This window comes from Urocitellus parryii, chromosome 4, assembly GCF_045843805.1.
Source record: "Urocitellus parryii isolate mUroPar1 chromosome 4, mUroPar1.hap1, whole genome shotgun sequence".
NCBI classification, from domain to species: domain Eukaryota; kingdom Metazoa; phylum Chordata; class Mammalia; order Rodentia; family Sciuridae; genus Urocitellus; species Urocitellus parryii.
The window spans coordinates 200773660-200801444 of NC_135534.1; the positions used below are offsets into that span (position 1 = coordinate 200773660).

Consider the following 27785-nt stretch of genomic DNA (forward strand, 5'->3'; position numbering starts at 1 on the left):
CTCTCTCTCTCTCTCTCCTCTCTCACTCTTTAAAAAAAAAATTCTCATTCTCTCTCTCTCTCTCTCTCTCCTCTCTCACTCTCTTAAAAAAAAAAAAAAATCACTAGCATGTCAGGCAAGGCTATTTGCAGTTCCAGAAAACCCTTCAGCCTCATCTGTGCACCAACCCTACCAACATCCACTCTCCCCATCATTATAGTCAGCTGAGCCATCAGACCTCACCCACTTATATGCCTATTTATATACATTTACCATTTATTGAGCTACTTCAGAAGGGCCAAGTTTAACTTTATATACTGCACCCTCAATTTATCCACATTGCAATGAGGTAGGGAGTTTCTGCAGCATTTAACAAAATTGTCCTGTAGAATTAAAATAGCTTAGTCTGGTGCAATGGTGCATGCCTGTACTCCCAGCCATTCTGGAGGCTGAGGGCAGGAAGATCATGAGTTCAAAGCCAGCCTCAGCAAAAAGCAAGGCATTAAGTAACTCAGAGAGACCCTGTCTCTAAATAGAATACAAAATGGGGCTGGGGATGTGACTCAGTGGTTGAGTGCCCCTAAGTTCAATACCCAGTACCAAAAAAAATCAAATAGCTTACCCAAAGACAAACATCTAGAGTGGCTGTGTATGAACTCAACCCAAGATTGTTCTTACTTCAAAGGGGATGATCTTGATCACAATTTCCCTGCCTAAAATGTGTTCTATCTTTTAATAGTGCCTGATTCATTCAAGGTGCATCTAAACCAGCACTTGGCAAGTAGCAGGCACTTAAGAGAGATTTGTCAAATGAGTGGATAAGTGAATGAACAAATGTGTTCTCTCCAGAGGCTTCTTTTATAAAATTCAGTTCTCCACATTAGCACAAGACTTGTTTCAAAGTTCTATTATAAGGCTTCCCAAGTGGTATGCTATGCCTCCTACTTACATTTTCATGTTGCCCACTAAACTGGCAACCTTGTTTCACTTTACTTCTGTATTCCCATGCCCCTAACAAAAGACCTGGCTTTTAACTAGTGGCTAGGTAAGTTTATTAACTAAATGAAATTCCCTAAGAAGAAAGATGAGTAAGCAACTTAGGAATCTTATTAAACTTTTTTTTTCCTGGAGAAATAAACAACATTCTGAGCTGTGATACACTCAAATGAGTGCTCTATAAATACTTGTAGGTTTCAACTATTATATGAGGCATCTAAATTTAACTCATTCAACACATATTTATGAATAATCTTAATACATACAGATAATGGCTCTTGAGCTTACAACCTAGTCAAGGAGATAAAACATAATAAAATGTAAAGGTAAATATGCAAATATGAGCAGTCATAAGAAAATAAATGACAAGATCCAGGTAACTGGTAAAACAAAATGCTGTATGTTTGCAAAATGAAGACATCATTCCAAGCTAAAGCCCTGGTCCAGACCATCTGTGTACAGTCTGCAATGAGGCATTGTCCAGTCAGTAGCAAAATGAAAAAAAAAAAAAAAATAGGGACAGTACGGTGTGTTTTCCACATAAAGGCATTTAATTCAATTATAAATATCTGTCCAAATCTGACATGTTTCTCCTGCCCCCCATCCCATACTGGGGATTGAACTCAAGACTTTACATATGCAAGGCAAAAGTGATCTACCACCGAGCGGACATCCCAGCTCTCCCCCGCCTTTTTGATATAAAAACAATTTCTTTTTAAAAATTAAAGGTGACAAGAGATAATCATTTTAATGTAAGGACACAAAATGTGTTTTGTTTTGTTTTGTTTCAGTTTCTATTGACACAAATGTTCCAAACATTTGGGAACCAGTTAGCTACAGCACTCAAGACAAGCATCAAGAAGAGGTAGAACATGAAATGAATACTGTGGATGAAAAGGATGTAGTTGGATGGAGAGGAGAGAAGGGACTACAGGCAGGGATTAGAGCATGAACCAAGCACAGTGCTAGGAATGATCATGCAGAGTGTGAAGAACAGCACAAAAATCAGTCTGACAAACTTGGAAAAAGTGCAGCTGCAAACTCCATTCTGGCAATATGCCAGGCTAAGTATGTTTCTGATCCTCCATTGAAAACAACTATAAATAATGGATTTTTTCCATCTTCTCAAATACATTGATGAGCTTGCAAAAAATAAATAAATAAATAAGGAAGATTCAGAAGAACAACTAAGTGAAGACAGGAAGCTAACTAGCCTTCTCCTGGAAGGCATTTAGAGTCCCACGTAAATGTCATTCTTTAATCTGCTGGAGCTCAAGGAATTCAGATAAAATTAAGAGTCAGCCTACGGTGGAAAATCTAATAGAAGATCTCGCTCCACTATTTAAACTGGGACCACTAAGGTGATCAAGAAAGAAATCTATCCACACACATCTTAGGAACTGTAATAAAAACCACTAGTCTCCATATTTAGCAAAGAGAGGGAAAGGGAAATATTCCCCCAAGTTCAACCACAAGCTGACCCTCACAAGGATTGCTACTGAGTGGTCAAAAAAAAACTCAACCCAAGAATTTAAGTTGAAATGGTCCCAAACTAAAAGTGGCCACAGGGGCACTAACAAAGGAAAGTGTAAATCTTCTCTGGAAAAATTCACTTCAATCTTAGCCTCAAAAATTCACTCATGAAACATGAGCTCATGGGCAAAAACTAGAAGACTGTTAGCCAGGCATGGTGGTGCATGTAATCCTAGCAACTTGGGGGCTGAGGCAGTACGACTGCAAGTTTCAGGCCAGCCTCTGCAAAATAAAAAAGGATGAGGATGTAGCTCAGTACTAGAGCTTCCATAGGTTTACCTAGTACCAAAAAAAGGAAGGAAGGAAGGAAGGAAACCTTTGAAGAAACAAGACAATAAATAAGAACTTTAGTAAGATGTTCTTTGAATCAGACCTTCAAAGGTCTTCAAAGACTTTAGATACTAGAATTATCAGAGACAGGATATGAGATAAATACTTAAAAAAGAAATAAAAGTCACTAAAAATCAGTAAAGAATAAGAAACTATGACATGACTAAGCAAAATTTTAAAAGAACAAAATACTTTTCAAAATAAGAATGGATAACTCAATGAATGGCTTAAAAGTAAAAAAGATACAACCATAAAAATAATAAGTAGGCTTAAAGGAATTCTACAAAATAGGGTTCAGAAAAGGTATAAAAATAAAACCAAAACAAAAAAATGAAAAATAAACAAAAGTCACAGATGCAGAAAGTATAGCATAAATCTAATCAATATTCCAGAACAGATAAGAGAATGGGGCATAATAACCAACAGCTGGTTTTAGAAAGTTGCTTTTAATTCTCTATTTACCTTTTGGAATTCCTACCTTCTTACAGTTATTGGTCTGAAAATAGATGAGAAATTTAAAAAAAAAAAAGAACACATTTACACATTCAAGCTATCCAATAAACAAATAGCAAGATAAATTTTTTTTAAATCTAGAAGTTCTGGTTCCAAGTAAAATGTAGTAGGCATACTCCACCCTGTCTCTCCACAGCTATAAAACACATCTATAAAAAACTAGGGCAGAATTCATGGAACAGCTTATTTGAAAAACTTAGAAAATAAACAACAGCAGGTAGATTAGAGTAGAAAGCTACAATTCAAAGTACCACCAAGCCAGTGGTGAGTTTACCATTTTTTTCCTCCATTATCACTCAGCACAAAGTTGAAATTGGGAATAGCATAAACAGGGTTTCAGGAGAAGTCATCTGGTTCAGGCCACAAGCTGCTAAAGCACTGAGAGAAGGATTCTTCTCCAGAGGAAGCACGTTCTTAAGAGGATGGAAAATTCTCTCTCATAGTCCCTGCTTCCTGTACATGCATGTTCTACCACTGAGCTACATCCCCAGCTCCCACTACCCATCTTTTTTTTTTTTTTTTTTTTGAGAAAGGGTCGTGTTAAGTTGCCCAGGCTGGCCTCAAACTTGCAATCCTCTTGCCTCAGCTTCCCAAGTAGCTGGGATTACAGGCCTGTGCCAAGACAACCAGCTGCCCTATTAATTTCTTTTCCTCTCTGCCCTCCCACTGTTAGGCCTGGACCACAAATGTAGTCATGGGAATTGTGCAGCAGAGAAGGGCTGAAACCCCAACATTCTACATGCCAGAACAAAAAAAAAAAAGAAGAAGAACCCCAGGGAACTGAGGAGGGATTAGAGAGAGAAGAGCTTAGGAAAATAACCAGAGTTAGTTTTGAACTCTCCTCTGAGCCCGCTGGCAATGAACTTTTTCCCCAAGGTTCAAGTCTTGAACCTCCTAAAATAATTCTCATAGCTTTATCTTTCTTATCCAAGGCAACAATCTCTACCTTCTCTTCCTGGTAATAGTAGAAGCTGACATTTATTGTCAGCTTTGCTGTGTGACAGGCACTAAGCCTATCTCCTAACTTCCTGCTGTATATTTCTCCTCAGCCTATCATTAGTTTACACTCAACCAAATTCATCCTTCTTCACCTCAAGGCCAGTTTTCCTCCAGACTCTCCAGTTTCTATGAATGCTACTTTAACGCTTCCAAACTGGAAATTGTGATATAATCATTATCTTTCACAGCAGCTTCTCTTCTGTCCTGCATATTCAATTAATTTAATGGTTCTCCAATTATGCTACTTGAAATGCAGGAGCTTTAGGAGCTAGACTAAGGTCCAAAAATGGCCTTTTCCCAATTTGCATGAAAAAAATTAGGTAATATAAGTTTTCCTACCATAAGTTTTTCTTAAATATTCCCTCACCTGCTACTCTCTATTCTAGAATGCAATATAAAATAGTCTTGGATTTAGGGAGGGAAAATGTAGTTTGAAGTTTAATATATAAATATTTCATAGTATTCCACAGAATACCATGACTTTAAGGTATTCCATCACCTGAATATGTTTAAGCAGCACTAAAATAACAATTTGCAACTTAAATTTCTGCTAAATTGTTCTTTCCTATGCACTGTGAAACTTTTCCTATGAGGAAGTCAGACCAAGGTGGGAAAGGTCAGACCAATTTACCCAAGAAAATATTAAGAAGTGAACCATCAGACACTATAAATTCTTCCTCCTGAATTCCAGGCTGTAACTACCTATCCTGTGGCACCAAAGAAAATAACCAGCTTACACACAGAGCAAAAACGACTTTCAATGATGAGTGTAAGAATGACTTTGGATTCTAGTCACAGTAAGTGAGATACCCTAGGTTGCATTCTCCAGTTAAACCAGCAGCACATCTTGATGACAATTATCTCTGTTAATTATCAGTATTTACTGGACAGATAAAGCATAACAAATAACAACATTGGCTTAAAAAAATAAACCAGAAATATATATATTTATATTCCCAAAAGGGGTTGCTAAAACCACCCAATTTGGGGATTATCGATTATATGGAACAACCACAAATATAAATAGAGAAAGTGAAATATATGAATGAAACCCAGTCAACATCAAACTTACTGAGTTGAACATTCATTTAGTTATTTAACATGTCATGTATTATGCTATGCGCCTACTATGTGCCACATATATAAGTCACTCAAGGTTTTATAGGGGGCAAGACTCTCACAGCACCTCTCATGTCATGAAGCTCAGGCTATGGAAAAGACAATCAAAGAACAATAACAGCCAGGGCTCATTGGCAAAGTGCCTCCAAGTGCAGCAGGAGGAGTAAAGGGGATGTTCAGGGAAGGTTTCCAGCCAGAGGTCTATTTAAACTTAAACCAAACGAATGAGAAGTCACCATGTGCATATGTACTCAGGGGTGGGAGGTGAGGGATGCTATGGCTGAGGATGGGGTCATACCAGACCAGAGGAGAGAGCACACTCAGAGGGACATAGATCTGGGCTCTAATCCCCACTCCCCATACATATCCTGTGTGCTCCTGGGCAAATAACCTAACATCTCTGACTTTAACTACTTCATTTGTAAAAGGCAGAAATAACAACTCATCTCATATGACTTTGGTGAAAGTTAAATAATATTATGCATGTAAAAGTATGTGCTTCCCACTTGTTAGCTCTGCAACTTTGGGTAACTAGAAACCTCTCAGTGTCTTTCTCATCTGCAAAATGGAGATTATAACAATACCTTCCCCCACAGGGTTATTAATGAGGGTAAACTGAAAAGAATGCAAAGATTTAATGAGAATAATAAAAGTAAAGTACTTAGAATAAGTATTAATGTTCAAAAAATACAATAAATGTTAGTTATTATTTTTATATGAATAGGCAAAATTGAAGTCTCAAAGGGTCTAGGGGATAGGGGTATGGCTCAGTAGTAGAGCAAGTGTTCAAATGTACAAGCCCAAGGTTCAATCACCAGCACCAAAGAATAAAAATTTTAAAAGGGCCCTATGTGTCACATTAGGTATGTGAAGTTACCTGCAAGAGTGGAGTGCGACTGAAGGATTTTTAAGCAGTGAACTAACATGGTCAGATTTGTCCTTTGGAAGGCTCATACTGGCTACTGTACACAGACTAAACTGAAGAGAGACAAAAATGGCAGAAAGAACCCACTCAGGAGGAATGTCAACCATTAAGATAGAAAAGGATGGTGACATGGACCAACTGGACAGCAGTGGAGGAGGAAGAGACAAATGCACCAACTAACAAGACTTGATGTTTGTATTAGAATGTGATCTCCCTCTGACTAAAGATTCATGAAGTTTCTATTTAGTTACCACTACTCACCACTCTAATTCTCAAACTGTACTGTTAGCTACCACCTCTTTCATGAGCTTCAGTTTCAAATTAAAACTGCCCCTGGAAGTCCCCCATGAATAATAACCACACACTTGTTATATCCCAAAGCAAACCAATAGTTTATTTCCCAGAAAACCTGAGTTTCCTAATTTTTCATCCTAACTCTGACATGTTTCTCTTAGTCTACAATTCTGGAGTCATCATCCACCTGGTTGTGAAGACAAGACCTTTGAATTTTCTAATAGTACTTTTTGGCAATTCTCACTAACTGGATTCTTGAAATAAAGACAATTCATGCAAAGCAAAAGAAAATGCCCAAATCTCAGCCCTCATTACCTCTGTTCTATTATATCAAGCTAATTCTCTTCCAGCTTCAGTTATTTCCCCCCTTCAATCCTGCCTACATTTTAACAGGTAGGAGGAACTATCTAATCTCTTGAATTACTTTTAAAATTAGTTACATTGGTTATAATAATTACAGAGTGTAGTGAAACTTGGAGATGAGAATAACTGATAGAGTATATTCCATCAGAGAAATTCCAATTTGTATGTCATTAGTTCAAAATATGATCATATCATCAAGCAATGAGAAAATGAAATTTTACCTCAGTAGTACATATATCTCCTAGTCACTCAGAACTCAACTGGGAACAATGAAACTGAACCAGTTCTTCAGCTGCAGTCTGAAAAGGGGATCCAACTCTCACCCACAGGCTCAAAGAACAGTGCCCGTACCACCACCACCACCACCACAGCAAACAACATATGTACACAGAGCTGTCCTTGTTCCAGGGCATATGAAAAATAAAAGACCTAAGAATAGTGCAAATGGGAAAGGGACTTCATCTCTTGGAAGAAGAATATATCTCTGAAAAAGATTAAGAAAGGTGATTGAGAAAACTGACATCATTTAATAGAACAGAAAACAACACAGCCACTACAAAACTGGAACAGAAAGCTACAAGGGCCAGTAAAGAAGAAAATAAGACAACAGGAGGTTTTTTTTAAAAAAAAAAAAGAAAGAAAGAAAAAACCAGCATTACCTTATGCCAAAATATGACAAGAACATTACGAGAAAGGAAAATTACAGTCAGAATTTCTAATATATATACTTATGTATAGAGATACAAACAAAAATAAACAAAATATTAGTAAATTAAACATAGCAATACCCAAAAAGGGATAACATGACCAAATGCAGTTATTGCAGGAATGCAAGGTTTATTTAATATTTAAAAATAAATGTAATCTACTACTTCATGGGGGGGGGGCGGGGAGAAAAAAATTTCATACAATCATTTCAACTACAGAAAAAGGATTTGATAAAATTCAACATTCATTCATGACAAAAACTCTCAGCAACCTAGGAATGGCAGCAAATTTTCAACCTGATAAAGGCATCTTAAGAAAAACTTACAGCTTAGCACTTTCCCTGAATTCAGATATAGAACCATTATATCTGTGCTCATTAGGCCTATCAGTCATCACATCAGAAGTCTTACCCAGAAAAATGAGGCAAGAAATAAAAGATCTAATACCTGGAACTGGGTACAGTGGCACATGCCTATAATCCTAGTTACTCACCAGACTGAAACAGGAGGATAGCAAGTTCTAGGCTAGCCTGGGCAACTTAGCAAGACACTGTCTCAAAATAAGATTTACAAAAGTGGGGGAATGGGGAGAAGAAAAAAGGCTGGAGATATAGTTCAGTGGTAGGACACTTGCCTAGCATGTGTGATGTTCTGGGTTTAATGCCTAGTACTACAGAATTTAAAAAAAAAAAAAAAGATTTATTCACAGAAAATATGACTGTGTACACAGAAAGTACAAGAGTCTACAAATACATTATTAAAATTAACAAATTTATCAAGGTCACAGGATACAAAGGTCAATATACAAACAACAATTATTTCCATAAACTGGTCAATTTTTTTAAGTTTTATTTTTTGGTACTGGGATTAAACCCAGAGACACTTTACCATTGAGCTACATCCCCAGCTCTGGATCTCGTCAAGTTGCTTAGGGGCTTGCTAAATTGCTGATGCCAGCCTCAAACTTGCAATCCTTCCTCAGCTTCTCAAGTACTGGGATTACAGGGGTGCGAAACTGCACCCAGTTATATTAATAACAATTAAAAGATAAATTTAAAAAGCAATACCATTTATAATAGCTTTTAAAAAATCAAATATCTATGAATGAAACAAAAAATGTTCAAGACCCTATATTAAAAACTACAAGACATTCATGAAAGAAGATATGTAAGAAGAGAGATGCCAACTTAAAGGACTAGAAGACTCAAAATTGTTAATATCAGCTCTCTACAAATTATTCTACAGATGCAATGCAATTGCACTCAAAATGCAAATTTACAAGCTGATTCTAATATTCACATGGTGCTGCAAAGGATTTAGAATAGTCCAAAGAATCTGGTGAACAACAAAAGTGAAGAACTTATCGATATAGTAATTAAGATAATGTGGTACTGGTGTAATGGGGGAAAAAAAAAGTCCAGAGACAGACAAGACACTCTCACACACAAACCCCCGATTCATAAGAAAGATGCCATGAAAATGAATGGGGAAAGGATCATCTTTTCAAAAAATGGTGCTAAGTTAATTGGACAATCACATAGGAAATTTTAAAAAAGGAATTAACAATGACCCACAACTTAATCATACATAAAAATTTAAAATGTAAAAATTTACAGAACAAGGAACAGTATACTCATGTCCTTAGGTTAAGCAGATTTCTTGAATTTCTTAGAATATATTAAAAAGGGGAAAAGAAAAAGGTTTATTAAAGAACTTCTGTCAATCAAAAGACACCATTAAATAAACAAAATGGCATGATGAAGATTGGCAAATATTTTTCTTTTTTTGGTGGAGTGGGGTTTTCCAGGGATTGAGCTCAGAGGCACTCAACCACTGAGCCACATCCCAGCCCTTTTCTGTATTTTATTAGAGACAGGATCTCACCAAGTTGCTCAGTGCCTCACCATTGTTGAGGGTGGCTTCGAATTCCCAATCATCCTGTCTCAGCCTCTGGAGCCACTGGGATTATAGGCGTACACTACTGCACCTGGCTGATTTTTCTAAAACATTTTGCAAAGTACTCATCTCCAGTTATATAACAGATATCTGCCAATTATTGAGAAAAGGCCAATCCAGTTAAAAATAGGCAAAGATTTGAACAAGGTCTTCACAAAAGAAGATACCTGCTCTAGGTGCAGTGGAGGCTGAGGATCAGGAGTTCAAAGCCAGCCTCAGCAACTCAGAGTGGCCCTAAGCAACTAGTGAGACTTTGTCTCTAAATAAAATATTAAAAGGGCTGGGAATGTGACTCAATGGTTAAGCACCCCTGGGTTCAATTCCCGGTATCAAAAAAAAAAAAAAAAAAAGATATCTTCATGGCCGAGAAGTTTATGACAAAGTGCTCAACATCAGTAATCACCAGGGAAATGGAGATTAAAACCAAGTTAAGTTGTTAATGCATACCATTAATGGCAGACATGGCTAAAAATAAAAGGACTGACAAAATGAAGTGTTGCATATGAAACAAGTGGAACTGCCATTGTTTAGCTGATGGAATGTTAACTGCTACACCATTTTGGAAAACTTAGCATCTACTAAAGCTAAATATATTCATAAATTCTAAATAAACAATTTCAATCCTAAATATATACCATGTACAAAGGAACTCTTTGTTAACAGTCAGATATGCATAAGAATGTTCATAGTAATTTTATTCATAATAGCCAAAAACGGGAGCCAACCTAAATGCCTGTGGAAATACAAGGGATAAATAAATTGTGGTTATTAATATAATAGAGTACTACATAGCAATAAAAAAGAATGAATCATAGTAATGAGCAAGAATGCAGACGAATTCTAGACATAATGTTGATCAAAAGAAGTCAGATATTTGAGTATAAACTGTTAGACTTATATGAAGTTTAAGAATGGGCAAAATGGCTATAGTGACAGAATTCAAAGCAGTGATTTTTTTGAATAGGTACTGAGTGAAGTAGGTAAGAAGAGCTTTACAATGTACTAGAGATAACCTAGACCTTGATCTGGGTGATTACATGGGTATACAATTATAAAAAATTCATCAACTGGTATCCTTAAAATCTGTGTACTTTACTAATGTAAGTTAATAAAACAAAAATGCAAATTTTAAAAATATATAATGGCAGAATGGAAGCTAAAGAAGGTGGCAATCTAGAAACACCAATTGATATAGTCTCCACAAAAGCTACAACAAAAGCCTGCTGACACTAGCCAAAGACCAGAAAAAAAGCCAGCCCATAAGCAGAAAACTTTGGTGGAAATACCACAGAAAACCCTGCAGTCCCAACTCTCACCCACATCCAAAAAGGACAAACTCAGAGCCTAGATTTCCAGGCTACCATAAGGTATTTTATCTACCACCTCCTACAAAGATGGTACTATAGAAAACTGAGAGTCTAGACTTTCAGTCATCCCTACCAGGCAGTAAGATGACATCAACATGTGATTTCAGTGTAGACTCTGGAGCACCCAGACTTCTACCCTCACCTGGCGTAATGGGGCCTCCCTCTCCATATCCACTGGGATGATGTCAAGGAGGCCTGGTGAAGACAGAACTTTCATCACTTCCACAAACACTCCCCTCCATCCCATGCCCCCCCACCACTACAATTGAGGCCATGGTGAGAACAGTAAGAATGTTCTATCCTACCCAGCCAAGGAAGTGGAGGCCCACAGCGAGCCAGAGCTCCCACCCCCACCTGTAGTAACTGGAAATCCCCCACCTTGGATATCAGTGGAGGCTGAGTAGGGAACCTGATTGGACAAAAAGGCCCAACTTGGCAATAACAAGACACAGCACATCTCTTTCCTTCCAAAGTTCAGAGGAAGTCAGCTAAAAGAGAGTAAAGAAAACAGCCTCAAAGTTCAGTGAGAGGGAGACAAAAGCAGAGCGGGATGGGCTGGGGATGTGGCTCCAGCGGTATCGCGCTCCTCTGGCATGCATGCTGCCCTGGTTCGATCCTCAGCACCACATACCAACAAAGATGTTGTGTCCGCCGAGAACTAAGAAATAAATATTAAAAAATTTCTAAAAAAAAAAAAAGTTCAGTGAGAAATGTTGTCAACCTAAAACTCTGTGTCCATACAACCTACTGATCAAAGATGGAAAAGTAGACATTTTTCAGACATGATCAAGAACTCAGTTTACTTTTTAGGCAATCCTTCTTCCAAGTCCACTGTTGTGATTGTTTCCTGTGAGAACCTGAAATAAAGCATTCCAACAAATTGTATAGTCTAGTATAGGAAAGTGGGAGGGAACCATCAGGGGAGGAAAAAGGAGTTTCAATAAAACCAGAAGTATTATTTCAAGTTTGGAAAAAACTAAGGATATAATAAAGCAAACAACAGAAGGAGAAAAAAGATTTAGAGTCAGCAGGGTATTCACACAACTATAATTCCAGCTACTCAGGAGGCTGAAGCAGGAGGATCCTAAGTTCAAAGCCAACCTAAACAGTTTAACAAGACTGTCTCAAAATACAATTTAAAAAAGAGGATCTAACTCAGTGGTAGAACACTTGCCTGATGCCATGGCCTGGGTTCAATTTCTAACGTCAAAATTTTAAAAATAAATAAATAAAGTTAAACTGAAACTCAGGAAGAGAAAGAATACTTTTCCCCCCATTACAGTGGATTAAACCCAGGGCACTCTACCACTAAGCTACACTACTATCACTTTTTTTTTTTTTTTGGGGGGGGGGGGGTACCAGGGATTGAACTAAGGGGCACTCGATCACTGAGCCCTATTTTGTATTTTATTTAGAGACAGGGTCTCACTAAGTTGCTTAGCATCTCACCATTGTTGAGGCTGGCTTTGAACTCACAATCCTTCTGTCTCAGCCTCCTGAGCTGCTGGGATTACAAGTATGTGCCTCCTCACCTGGCCCTTTTTATTTTTTTATTTGGAGACAGGTTCTCACTAAATTTCCCAGGCTAGTCTTGAATTTGCACTCCTTCTGCCTAAGCCTCCCAAGTATCTGGGGTCACAGGTGTACATAATCAAGCCCAGCTAAGAATATTATTTAAAAAAAAACAATCCAGAGGTGGCTCTTTCTTTTCTAGTTTCAAGTGCTTTCAGAATTGTAGGCAGCACAGCAGATATGACCAAGTCTAAGAACCACATGAAATATAACCAATTCCAAGATGGCACCAATAAGCCCTGATTGTAAAGACATTTTTTAAGGAAGCAGAATGTAAGTTTCTAAGGACCAAGCCCAGATATAGGCTGATAAAGATGCCCAGGCTCCCATAATGGTGGCAAAATAGGTTTTTATCTGCCAACATAAGAAAAGAAATACCTTACTGAGGCTGTCTCTATACAGAGACGGTATCCTCCTTTGCTATACAAATAAATGAGAAATAAAAAATGCTTTTTTTATAAAAGTATTTTTATAATCTAAATATGAAAGAAAGCAAAATTTTAAAATCTGGGTAGATTGTAAGAAAAAAGTTCATTCTCCTTCAAATGGGAATAAATTGTTATTTTAGCACACTATCTGGTCTAGAGGAATTGAATACTTATATTTAATTATTCATAATAACATTCCATTTGTAGAGTCAACCTAAAGATAAATGACTTGGTTCTAGTCATTGATCAAAATTAAAATAACCTCATTTAAAAAAAAAAAAAGTATAGATGGACACAGCAGCACACATCTATAATACCCCAGCAACTCAGGAGGCTGGGGCAGGAGGATAGCAAGTTCAAGCCCAGCTTCAGCCACTCAGTGAGAGCATCTCAATAAATGGGCCAAGGATCTGAAGAGACACTTCTCAGAAGATGATGTACAATCAATCAACAAATACATGAAAAAAATGTTCATCACCACTAGCAATTAGAGAAATGCAAATCAAAACCATTCTAAGATTTCATCTCATTTCAGTCAGAATGGCAGCTATTATGCATACAAACAATAATAAGTGTTGGCGAGGATGGGGGTGGGTTACACTCATACACTGCTGGTGGGGCTGCAAATTGGTGCAGCCAATATGGAAAGCAGTATGGAGATTTCTTGGAAAATTGGGAATGAAACCACCATTTGACCCAGCTGTCCCTCTCCTCAGTCTATACCCAAAGGACTTAAAAACAGCACACTACAGGAACACAGCCACATCAATGTTTATAGTAGCACAATTCACAACAGCTAAACTGTAAAACGAACCTAGATGCCCTTCAATAGATGAATGGATAAAACAAAATGTGGCATGTATACACAATAGAATATTACTCAGCAATAAAAGAGAATAAAACCCTGGCATTTGCAGGTAAATGGATGGAGTTAAAGAAGATAATGCTAAGTGAAGTTAGCCAATCCCCAAAAAACAAATGCTGAATGTTTTCTTTTATATAAGGAGGCTGATTCATAGTGGGATAGGGAGAGGGAGCATGGGAGGAATAGACGAACTCTAGATAGGGCAGAGGGGTTGAAGGGGAAGGGAGGGGGCATGGGGTTATTAATGATGGTGGAATGTGATGATCATTATTAGCCAAATAATGAAGGTATGAAGGTATGAAGACACGAATTGGTGTGAATAGACTTTGTATACAACTAGAGATATGAAAAATTGTGCTCTATATATGTAATAAGAATTATAATGCATTCTGCTGTCATATATACATTTTAAAAATTAAAAATAAATAAAAAATTAAAATTAAAATTATAATAAGAAAGACTGGGAATGAGCCGGGATTGTAGCTCAGTAGTAGAGCACTTGCCTAGCATGTGTGAGGCACTGGGTTCAATTCTCAGCACCACATATAAATAAAATAAAGGTCTATTGACAAGTTAAAAAAAATTTAAAGACTATGAATGTAATTCAGTGGTAAAGCATCCTGGGGGTTGGGGGGAGCCAGAGTGGAGAGTAGAGAACGGAGAGCAAGAGGTATAGCTTTTACTATAAAGAAAATAGAAGAAAAAGAGACATTGTTAAAAGTTAAAGGATCAATAAAAAAGTTTAAATATAAATTGAAGAATAATCATTATGAGAATTAAAGTAATATAAATAAGTCCTAAACAGGGGCTAAGGATGTAGTTCAATGATAGAGCACTTACCTAGTTTATGCAAAGCCTTGAAATTTGCCAAAAAAAAAAAAAAAAAAAAAAAAAATTCCACTGGACAAAGATAAGAGAGAAATACTATAAAGGTACTCATATTTCAGTCCAGTGACTCAATGGATACCATCTAAAATTAGTTAACACAAATTTACCTAGGGTTATAAGTGAACCACCAAAAGAACTAAAACTAGCATCAGTTAACGGAGTGAATCTCGAAATGGTAGGATTCAGAAAGAGCTGGGTAGAGTACTGTTGCTCTTCATCATGGACTCTTAAGATCTATTTGATTTGTTAACGTGTTTATGACTTTGATTAAAATAGTTTTTACAGTTTTCCAAACTCTTTTGATGAAACTGTAAGGCAACAAGCACTCTCATATATGGGAATATGAACTGGATGGAATTTAATGACATCCAGCAAAATTACAAAAAAAAACTTACCCTTTTATCCCAACAATCCCACTTCTAGGAATCTATCTCAATGATATAATAGTAAAATACAAAGAACACATACACAACACTATTCATTACCACACCATTTGTAATAAGAGACTAAATGTCCATCAATAGGAGATTAGTTGAAATTAAATCATGATCCACCCATCCAAAAGAGTACTATGTTGTCCTATAAAGAAATTATGATGATCTCTTCATATTATAGGATTAATTTCAAAAATGAGGAAAGTCAAGGGGGGAAAAAGTACACCTAGAACACTACCACTTACCTGAAGGCCTGAAAAGTAGGGGTGTGAATATACCTATATATTTGCCTTTTGTTTTGTTTTCAGTGGATTGACACATGAAAATCTAAAATAAACTAGTTACCTATGGAGGAGGGAAAGGATAAGGTTATAGGCTGGGACAGAAGTTAGACTTATGAATATACTTGTTTTGTAGATTTGATATTGAAACCATATAGATATTTTATGTAATTATAAAATGAACTTTGAAAGAGCAATCCCAAAAGATACACACACACAAACACATATGTATGCGCACATGCACACACACACACAAACCTATTACTGAGTTGGTAACAGCCACAGAAAAACTATTTCTAGTAGTTTTATTTATTTTTTAATTTGTGGTACTGGGAATTTAACTTAAGAGCACTCTAACACTGAGTTACGCACCTAGCCCTTTTTTATTTTTATTTTGAGACACAGTCTCACTAAGCTGCTAAGTTTGGTTAAACTTGAGATCCTCCTACCTCAGCCTCCCAAACTGCTGGGATATAGGCATGCACCACCACACCTGGCTTTTCTAGTTGTTTTAAAACGGTAATTTGATTATACATTCATAGTGATACAAAAAGAACTACCAAATTAAAATAATAAATAAGGAACTATTTTCATTAACCATGTTGTTGATGGCTTTGTTAGTATTGCTGTTGAACTGTCTAGACTTTATGAAATAAAGCAAAAATGTTGGTGTTGTTGAAAAAATCAAGACTGTTAGTATAGATGTGAGAGATTCAGATATAAGGGTGATGAGGTTAAATAAAACTGCTATAGTCTGGAATTATAACTATCAATAGAAAGATGTGATATAACTTACCTTTAAATACACACACAAAAAATCACTAATATCATTTCCCACCAAAAAGAAAAAAGACTCCTAAGAAACAGTGAAATATTAAGTCTGGAATAGGAAACATAAGATGACCCTGGAACATCTTGTATACCAAAAGGCAAAGGAGCTATTAGGAACTACTGGAATTCAGGCTCAGGCTGCAGCTCAGAGGTAGAGCACTTGCCTACAATGTGTCAAGACCCTGAGTTCAATCCCCAGCACCAGAAAAATAAACTAACAAATAAGAAACTAAGTATCCTGTCAAAAGGACTTCAGAAGTTCACTTCAAACAGTTTTCACTAAACAAGGAGAACAAATTAATTGATGAAGATCAAAAACAGCATATAGAATTAAATATATGCTTTTAAAGTGACCTTCTATCCAAAAAGATCAGTTAGTCACCTTTGAAAATTACTAGAAAATTGTTTGAAACTAATAAAGGAAATCAAGCATTTACTCTGCCTTTACTGGATAAACTGTACCTCAGGGTAATCAAATGTTTGATACGCAAAAGTTTTCCTGTATACAAGTATTCCAGCTAATATAAAGAGAGGACAGAAGCAAAATATTACTATTTTATTATCTCTAATAATTAATAGATCCAAAAAAGAGATAACCACACATAATGTGCCTCCTGACTGAAGTACCTATTACCATTTTTCAGTACTCTTGCCAAGAAAATAAAATTAAATCTGATCAAGTTACTTAATCTAATTACCAATTTATAGAAATTAAGAGATAAAACATATTAAATAAAAATGAGGATGCAATGAAGTTATATAAAAAACAAATTACAGGGCTGGGGCTCAGTGGTAGAGCATTTGCCTAGCATGTTGTGAGACATTGCGTTTGATCCTCAACACCACGTAAAAAATAAACAAACAAAATAAAGCTATTGTGTCCATTTACAACTTAAAAAAACAAAATCTTAAAAAAAAAATTACAGGGCTGGGATTGTGGCTCAGTGTTAAGAGTGCTTGCCTAGCACATGTGAGGCACTGGGTTCTATTCTCAGCACCACGTAGAAAAATAAATTTGTGTCTACAACTAAAAATATTTAGAAAAAAAAATTACAAGGAGAGAAAAAGAGATTTACAATGTACATATCAACCAACTACAATGTATGACCTGATTGATTCAAACAAATCTTATTTTTAAAAACATTGTAAAACTAAAAAACTTAAAACAGTAATTATATGTTTGATATTATTAAGGACTTTTTGTTAATTTCTTCGGTATGATAAAGTTATTATTGTATTTTCTTTAAGGAATATTTTTTTAGAGAGACACATAGAAATACTTAAGAATGAGATATGCCATTTGGGATTTGCTTCAAAATAATCCAGGATTGGAGAGTAGAAGAGGAAGTTACAATCAGTTACCTACAAATGAAACTAGGTAAGCCATAAATTAATAAGTGTTGTAACTGGGTGACAGTTACTGGGCTCACTATTCTATTCTATTTTTATAGATGCTTAAATTTTTCTAATACAAAATAGTTTAAAAATAATAATTCTAAGTATTACAGAAAAAGAAATAAAAAATTATGTTAAAAAGGCCAAAAGTAAACAGTGGTACGAACTAAACAAATAAATACATTGTTGTAAATCTTTTATAAAACTAAATAAAATTTTCCAATATATATGAAAGGGAGTATAAAATGTTTTTAAATATTATAATTCTAATTATTTGCATGCTTATCCTCTCTATTTTCCTTTCTCCCCAACCAACAAGAGGAATAGTATTTTTCACATATAAGGATCTCAATCTGGAGCTGGGATTGTGGCTCAGCTGTAGAGTGCTTGCCTAGTACATGCGGGGCCCTGGGTTTGATCCTCAGCACCACATAAAAATAAATAAAAGGATTTTATTTACAACTAAAAAAATAAAATAAAAAATAAAGGATCTCAAATCTTCAAATGAATTCAGCAAAATATACTACACATCATCCTAACATTCTCACTAAAAAGAAGCAGTTTATATTAAAGAAAACTACAACAATATTAAAGCAAACCACAAATGCTTTTGTGCCAGGTATGGCAGTGCAAGGCTGAAATCCCACATCTTAGGAGGTTCAGGCAGGAGGATCATCAGTTCAAGGACAGCAACAATGTAGTGAGACCCGGTCTCAAAAAATAAAAAGGGGTGAGATGTATTTCAGTGGTAGAGCACCCCTAGATTCAATCACTAGTACAAAAAAAAAAAATGCTTTCTTGATTTAAAAAAAAAAAAAAAAAAACAACCTTCAGGTCTTAAGAAAACTGCATGCTAGGGCTGGGGTTCAGTGGTAGCACACTTGCCTGGCATGTGTGAGGCACTGGGTTCGATTCTCAGTACCACATATAAATACACAAATAAAATAAAGGTCTATCAACAACTAAAAAGATATTTTTTTAAGAAAGGCTGTCTTTAAAAAAAAAGAAAAAGAAAAAGAAAGAAAACTGCATGCTTCATCCTTTGCAAGCAATAGTCATGATAGCTGCCATTTAGCAGTCACAACTCTGCTGAGGATTAGACACAAGATCTGTTTTAATCCTCACAACCACCTTTTAAGTAACTTTATTTGCTTCCTTTTATAATTTTTTAAAAAATGAGGCTCAAATTGAAAACTCTAAGTGGAGTTACATGTAATTCTAAAGACTCAAAACTTTTAAAACCCACATCCCCATCCTAGCTCTTCTCAAGCCCTGGAGTACATGAACTGCCTGCTTGGAATCAAACAGCATCTTCTCTAGATTAATTTCCTTCCTTCCATTTATTCATACAGCTGGGGCAAGATCAATGCAACAACCCTGAAACCTTTCCTGTGGCTAAAGTGAGTTCAAAAGTTGTTTTGTCTTGTTTTGTCTCACTCACTCCCTTTCTAAATCTACCATGAACAGATTTCCCCTCAGCAATTTGATCCAGCCCACCTTAGTCTTACTTATCTAACAACACACACATTCACCATGGATCCCTTAAAGATTTTTTCCTTTCTCATTGAATACCAAAATGCCTTCTTCCAATTTTCACTTGTCTTCAGAAAAGCAAACAGATTGCACCACCAGTCCTCACTTTACACATACCCCCTTTACAATATAACTTTGCTAAGTTTGGGAGGTCATCTTTGATTGTTTCTCTTGCCTCTTACATGTAATTTGTAATCAAGTTTTGTCAATTCTACCTAAAATCTCGCTCCATCCATCCCTTTTCTTTTTACCGCTAATACCTTACTTTGAGCCTTGATCTCCCACAGTATACATCTGATATGTATCGTATAAAGACATGCCTTACTATACTAATACAGACATTAGAAAACACAAAAACAAACTTTTTTTTCGTGTGTGTGTGTATGTGTGTGTGTGGTGCTGGAGATTGAATTAGGGCTTCACTCATGAAGCACCCTACCACTGGCTTACATCCCCAGTACCTAAAAACAAAATTTTAAAGGTTGACTATAAAAATAAATGTAAGCTCTAATATATACTTCTCATGCTGTAATGGATCATCTTACACAAGGCAGGGATATCACTGATCCAAACTATTGATACCCAGGTAATCTACCTAAAAACCCAAATATGACTGTAGTACTTCTCATACTTAACTATTCAACAGTGTCATGTCCCAATGGCACAAACCCATAATCTGAATCCATGTATACTATATTTCAGCTATACCTTTTATCTTATGACTTTTGCAGGGTTCCCTCTTCCTGGAATATCCTTGCTCTTGAGAGTTACTGATTTGTATTTAACAGAATCTTTAAAAGCAAAGTACATTCTAAATACCATAACCAGGGCTGGGGTTGTGGCTCAGTGGTAGAGTGCTTACCTAGTGCATATGAGGCACTGGGTTTGATCCTCAGCACCACGTAAAAACAAACAAACAAATAAATAAATAAAGTAGCTGACTCTGGGCACTAATATTGGAGTGTCTATTCTCGAAGGACACTTTTATTCCTCCATCCTGGGTCTTTCTGCAGACTCCTGTGGGGACTGGGATGCTGGAAAGAGGAGAAATGGCAGTAGAGGGAGAAGAACTGAAGAGGAAATCACATTTCCACTCCTAGTCTCATCACAAGCAGATATTGGTCTTCTGTCCTACAGGACAGGCTGCAAGAAATATGTCTACCCTGCACTTTGGTAATGGGAGCCATCCAAAAAACACTGGAGCAGTGTTAAGAAGTCAAAGACTGGGCTGGGCGTGGTGGTGCATGCCTGTAATCCTAACAGCCTGGAAGGCTGAAGCAGGATGACCACAAGTTCAAAGCCAGTCTTAGCAACTTAGAAAGACCCCATCTCAAAATAAGAAAGGGCTAGGGATGTGACTCGGTGGTAAAGCACCCGTAGGTCCAATCTTCATTACCACACACACACAAAAAGAAGAAGTCAATGTTGCTTCTCTGTACTTGAAAACAATTAGATGGGTGTGTCTCCATTTTCAAGCCATATATAATTCCTATTATTCTTCCTTTGGGACTCCATCCTCCCTTCTCCAAGTCTCCCCTTTCCTTCAGTTTGAGTCCAAACATCTTCTGAGAAGCCTGACTAACTCCGTCTACTCTGATTTTATATTTTCTACACAGTTTATTCAAGCCATTTCTACACAATTTATTCACAGTAAAATATCACTTTACACAGAGTAGTGCAGCTGCTTCAGAAAACAATTTTAACAGTTCCTCAAAATCTTAAACAGTGTTACCATATGATCCTGCAATTCCACTCTTAGGTATGTAAGCAAGAGAAGTGAAAGCACGTGTTCACACAAAATTTTCAGAGCAACATTATTCATACCAGTGAAAAAGAGGAAAAAATTCAAATACCTACAACTCATGGAGGAGTAAAATGGGTATATCCATGATGAAATATTAATCAGCAATGAAAAGTAACAAAACACTCATATATGCTACAATATGGATACGCCTTGAAACAATTATGCTAAGTGAAAGCAGCTAGACACATAAAGGGTTATATATGATTCCATTTATATGAAATACCCAGAACAGGCAAATCCACAGCAACTGAAACTATTAGTAATTACTAGGATTGAGAAGGCTTGGAGATGTGGGGAGTGACTGCCAACAGGTATGGGAGGTTTCTTTCTGGGATGAGGAATATGCTCTGGAATTAATAGTAATAGTCAATCACACTTTTGTGAATATACTAAAAGCCATTTACTTTAAAAGAGTAAAAATTTTAGTATGTAAATCACATCTTAATAAGATATTTTTCAGATTATCATGACCTATAAGGCCCTGCTCTCTCCCTGACCTCACCTCAAGTCTCTTTGCCATCATTTACTACTCAAACCCACTGGCTTACTGTCAGTTCCTGAACATGTCCAGGGTTCTCTTGTCTCCAGGCCCTTATGTATGTACTACCTTCTGCCTCAAATAAAGTCTTATCCAATCTCTTTTTTTTTTTTTTTTTTTTTTTGAATTTTTTAATATTTATTTTTTAGTTCTCGGCGGACACAACATCTTTGTTGGTATGTGGTGCTGAGGATCGAACCCGGGCCGCACGCATGCCAGGCGAGCGCGCTACCGCTGAGCCACATCTCCAGCCCTTATCCAATCTCTTGACAAGACTAATCACTCTACATCCTTTAAGTTTCAGTTCAAATGCCAAATCCACAGTGAATCCCTCACCACTCTAAAATAGGACAGCCACTCCCACTATTTTCTCTTAGCATCTTTTTTCATTTATAACACATTTACATAGCTTTATGTAAAGGTACTTGGTTTATCTGTCAGGCCTACCACACTGTAAGCATTATTATAAGGAACCCATCATCAGTACTGCTCACCATTAAAATCCCTGCCTAACATAATTCCTAGCACTTAATAAAAGGTAACATTCTTGTTTTCCTAATATGCCATGTCCTCATATGTACTGCTCCCTCTGTTGATACCACCTTCACCACCTCTACTCTCTCTGACCCTACCCTCACCCTTTCACACCCTTACTCATCTCTCAGCTTAGAAATCCTTCCTTTCTTGAACACCTCCTGCAAGGTACACAGTCTCTCCTTCCCTTCCTCACCTGTTCATCCTGGTTACAGTACCGCCATAGCAAGTATCTTCTTATACTTGGGTTTTTTAGTAGGGAGGAAGTCTAGAGGGAATGTTTCTGTGTTGCATTTGTGTCTAGTACTTTAGAAAACTTTAAAGCATTTTTGTGACCCTAGAACTTACACAATGCTAGGCACACCAATTCTACTAATTTTGGTATTAATGGCTAACATTTATCAAGTATTTAATATGTGCTTGACACTCATTCTATAGAAAGGGTATGAATGAATATTAAATGATACATTTCTTGGACACTAACCTCAAAGAGATCAGTCTGACAGGGACAGAAGACAAGTAGGTATATAGGATAATGCAGAATAAACACCACAAGGCCAAATCAGTTGCCCTGTATTGTCCCTAAGCCTTCAAATCTTAAAAGTATGCATTTCTTTGAGACCATAAATGTCAGGTCTCTTCAAACTCACTTAGAAATTTCCTTCGATTACTTGCAACCCACTTCCTGTACTTGCTGCCTAAAAGCAATTTCTAGGATGTCACCACAAGCAATATTAAACTGCCACAGTTTCCTGCTGTGTGTCTACATTATCGGTTAAATTGCTTCATATTAGCCACATTCCAGTCCACCAAGATCACTCAAACACTAAATAAGATTTAAACATACTTGTCAAAGACTGTCAGTTGTAACTGTTCCTTTGATCCCCCTAGATAAAGGTCTGCTCTGACTTAAGTTTCCTCAAAATCTTAGTTTAGGGTGCTACCTCTGTACTGATGACCCTGTCTTTCCTTTGTCAATTAGATATCTGGTTTAATATTCCTCATTAAAATAAACAAGCTATAAATACACTCTAGTAAAAGTAAGGAATGTTCTGCACTGACCAGGGCAATAGGGTTTAAAATTATGAAATATAAAAAAAATTATTCTTCCTCAAAGGTTCAAATAGCAAATTGTTCTTTTAACTCCATGTACATTCAAATCAGAGAACTCAGAGTCTTGGTAAGGATCTGCATTAAGAGCCAAGGCTGGGGCTAGGGTTGTGGCTCAGTAGTGGAGCACTCGCCTCGAAAGTGTGAGATACTGGGTTTGATCCTCAGCACCACATAAAAGTAAATAAAATAAAGGTATTTAAAAAAAAAAAAAAAAAAAGATCCAAGGCTGCTTCTCTGTACTCGATGAGATGTGTTTATCACCACTTTCAAACTGTATAACTTCTATTTTGGGGACTCCCTCCTCCCTTTTCCAAGTCTCCAGTTTAAGTTCCAATCTCTTCTGAGAAGCCTGTCAACTGTTGTGGTTTTTTTTTCCACAAAATTCATTTGGTTATGCATTTCTTAAACACTTAAATGTATTTCATAAACTCTTCCTAAACAACCAGGTTCCAGTCACTGAGTTTGACACAGGGAACTCTCAAGCAGTTTGTGTCTGGCTTAGATGAGACACACACAAGGAACTAGATTTGGCACTGTGACAGTGTTAAATGCAAGAAGCCAAAGAAAGGCAGGAGAGGGGCATGCAGCCCAGGCCTGGAGTAGAGATACAGATGGGTACTCAGGTAATGGGGAAATGGCATCAAGGCAAGTCTCCTAGGGATGATACCTAATTTTAAGCATTACAGACTCCCATTCTCTCATTTGAAAAATGTGGTTAATAAACAGTACCATTAGACAGTGGTGGGGATTTGATGAAATGGTTCATGTTAAGCTTATGGTGTCTGACACAGAGCTTGTGCTGATCAAGTCTGATCAAGCACTAAAACTTAACATGTGTGCCTAGCATCTCACATGCTTTAAGCACTGACTATATAACAGACACCAGCTTCACAATTATACAAAGCATTGTGTTTAATCAACTTTTATTTAATAAGGGCAACAATGTTAAGTCATACTCTGCACATTGACAGCCTAATTTCTTGATCATTGAAATTTTCTTCTCCATTACCTGAAACATACCTTTCTCTAACATTTCTGGTATAAGATAGACCATATGTTTAGTCCTTTGATAAGGTGTATAAGAAAATTAACAATTACCAAGTTGTTAACATGGGCCTGGCATTCGAGTTAATACTACATTTATTGTTCACAATGATCCTGCAACCTAGACAAAGTTGATTCCCTTGTTCCCAGGGAAACACAAGTTGCTAGGGGTACTCTGTGCAAAGTTTCATATTAGCGTGAAAAAGCTGCAATTTGAACCCAGATCTGGGTCCATATTGTCCTTGTAATGCCACAGGGCATTAGAGATAAACAAGAGAAAACACAGGCAGCCATTGTGTTCTACTGCTTGGGGGGCCTCTGTCTGTCCCCTTCCCATTGTCCTATACAAGGGAGCCTGCACATTTAGCTTCACACACACACACACAAAAGTAAATACCTAAAGTCTGTTCTACCCTGCCAGGATGAAATGACATGTAGTAGTCAAAGCTCTATTTTTTCCAACTAGGGCAGCACCTAAGTAGATGTTTTCCTCACCATTTGTCCATCCTTATTCCTTGCTGTATGCGGAAGTTGCGTAATCAACAGTCACTATAAATCACAACTACTTTTAATAACTTCTCTTTTCATATTCTTTCAGTCTCACCACAAATTAACGTACTTCCCAAGCCTAAGTTTTTACCACAGAGCAGACTAGCTTTAAGATCAATAAGGCTATTAGTCTTCATACTAATTTCACGCTTAATACAATTTCATGCCTTAGTAAATTCTCTTGCCCAAATGCTCAGATGGTACGGTGACAGGTTCCACAAAACATACTTGAAAAATATATTTGTCAACATGCCACTGTTGAGAGCAAGAGAGACCTAATGACCAGTCATAAGCACTTCTGCTTGTTGGATTTTAATGTTAGTTCTGACACTTGCTGCCTCATGTCAGGCAAGTTTCTGAAATTTTCTGTAACAAGAAAGGTAAGCATCCTCATGCATACTCTGAGACTCCAAGGTGGCTCTTGAAAAGTGTTTTAAGTGCTATTGAATGAAGTTTACAACTCTTACTTAGAAACAGGAACTAAACTTGAAGTGTCTTAATCCTAGTACTTCACAAACTACGTTTTTTTAACCTCCCCATCCTCTCAAGCTCTTGTTCAGAGCATGCTTCTAACTTTTTTCCTCATTTCCACAAAAATTAACAGTATGTTCATCTAATGATTCCATGTTATCATTTTAAAAAAAAAAAAAAAACAAAAACTTTTGTTTCAGGGGCTGGGGATGTGGCTCAAGCAGTAGCCTGCTCGCCTGGCATGTGTGCGCCCCGGTTCGATCCTCAGCACCACATACCAACAAAACATGTTGTGTCCACCGAGAACTAAAAAAAAATAAATAAATATTAAAAAAAAATTCTCTCTCTCTCTCTCACTCTCTCTTTAAAAAAAATTATTAAAAAAAAATCTTTTGTTTCATTTAGCAAACGTATCAAGGCTGCTGTGGCATGTATTAAACATTTTGTAAACGAAAAGCCTGACCACTCAAGGGACTGCAAAGCTGGGCAAGGGTCACACTACATGGACATCACCTGGACATGATATGCAACATTTATGCAACATCTGAATAATTATCTTTTTGCCCTTGAGGCCCTTCACTTCCAAACATCCCTATTAAAGTTCTCAATATACTAAATAAACACATTCCACAGACTTTCCTATAAGAGTTTAAAGTGTCCTGTGAAAGCTATTTTACAGAAAAGCATATGCTGTCAACTTTGTTATTAAATGCCCTTAAACAATTCTATTAGTCACAGAGTAGAAGTGAACATTTGTTAGTGATTAGAGATAAAGCATCTCACATTCTGGGGCTGAGGAAGGGAGAGGCCAGAAGAGAACTTGGCTGGGAGGGGAGATAGAGTCCAAAGCAACACACCCAAATTGGACCATATAAAAGTTGCACTTTCCAAAGTCAACTTTATGTCTAGAAGAAGGGCAACAATGTTTCAATGGGTTCTGAAGTTAGAGGATCAACAATTTCCCCAGAAAACTAAGCCCCCATTGGGGACTCCAGGTGGATGAATGAGCGAAGGAATGTCAGATTGGATTACAGGGCCTTTCCAACATTATCAAGATCAGGTGCTCAGTTACAACACAGAGGTATCTTTCTTCATAGCCTTTGGCCCCTGCTGTGTGGAGACTTTCGAGATAAAGAGGGTGAAACAGGAGGAGAGAGAAGGGCCTCCCCCACCCCACGCCATCCAGACCTTCAATCCACTAGGGGCCCCTCCCTTTAAGAAGCTCACACGACTTCTGGGGGGCCCCGCAGGCCTCAAGCAGCCAAGCGGCAACCTCTCCCGGACCTGCCAACTCTCGGGGGCGCCCCAAACACACCCATTTGGGGACTTACTTCCGGATTTTCCGCTCGCCCTCCCAACACTAGCCTGACCATTTTCAGGGGCCCTCTGTACACCCGCGGAAGGGGCCACCTCAACCGTAATCTCAGTCGTTCCCGCCCTCAGGTGAGGAGGGGACACCTGACCACCCGCGCCCCTCCACCCCGCGTACACCCCGCCCCCGCGCCTCAGAGCATCGCCATGGCAACCGTCCCCCACCCCGCGTGACGCCGGCACGCGGAGCGCCCCTCGGGTCCCGGCAACAAGTCCCCGCGCGGCCCGAGGCCTGCAGCCCTTGCCCGGCCTCGCCGCCCCGCGCCCGGCTCGGCTCCGCCCGGCCGCACTCACTTGATCCTGGAGCCCATGGTCCCGGGGCCTCCTCATGGGCCCGCGGGCCCCGCTCGGCGCTGCGCTGCCCGCCCGCCCGCGGCCGACCGGCCTCCCTCTGGCGCTCTCCCCGCCCCTTCCTCCCTTCCCTCAGGCTGAGGCCCGCCCGCTTGAGGCTCGCTCCCTCGCCGTCGCCGCCGCCTCCCGGGGTTAATGTACTCGCGCCAGCCGAGCGAACGCCATGGTCGCCGGCGCGCGTGCCCGGCGCGCGCCGCCCCCTCCGCCTCTCACACCGCCGCCCTCTCCCGCCCGCGCCGCCGCCGCCGCCCGTGGCTGCTGGGAAGTGTAGTCCGCTCCGGCGGGGGGGGGGGGGGCGGGGGCCGGGAACCTCGCATCCGTCCGCGCGTCTCCCGGGGCTCGTGCCCGCGCACACTCTGGCTTTCCGGTGCAGGCCCCGTGGCTCTGCAGCTCTGCCCTTCTCCAGAAACCTCCTCCTACAGAACCGTGAGACTCTGATCCTATCGTGGGGACCCCCGAGGCCACCCAAAAGAACCTTCATCCAGGCCTCCCCTGTGGAGTCCTTTCACCCAGTAGCTTTGACGTAGAGATAATGTCCCCCACTCAGGTCTCATGAAAACACAAGTTTTTCCTTTGAAACTCCCATACCTTCCAGTAAATTCCTTCCAGACACTCTTCTCCCTCACACCATCCACTTCTCCCAAATGATCCTAGAGGAAGGCCTCTTCCTCTTTTCTTAGACCTTTAAGGAGACTGACTCCA

General features: G+C 38.3%; 1 protein-coding gene across 6 annotated transcripts in view; it reads right to left on the reverse strand.

The window, feature by feature from the left end:
• Dennd1a (DENN domain containing 1A) overlaps positions 1-27240 on the reverse strand; it is a 523854-nt gene extending 496614 nt beyond the window's left edge. For all 6 annotated transcript variants that reach the window (XM_026386221.2, XM_026386225.2, XM_026386220.2 and 3 more), the window contains exon 1: positions 27027-27240. In XM_026386221.2, coding sequence (XP_026242006.1) covers positions 27027-27043 — 17 coding nt within the window. In that variant the 5' untranslated portion in view covers positions 27044-27240. The remainder of the gene's footprint in view (positions 1-27026) is intronic.
• Positions 27241-27785: the final 545 nt, after the last annotated feature.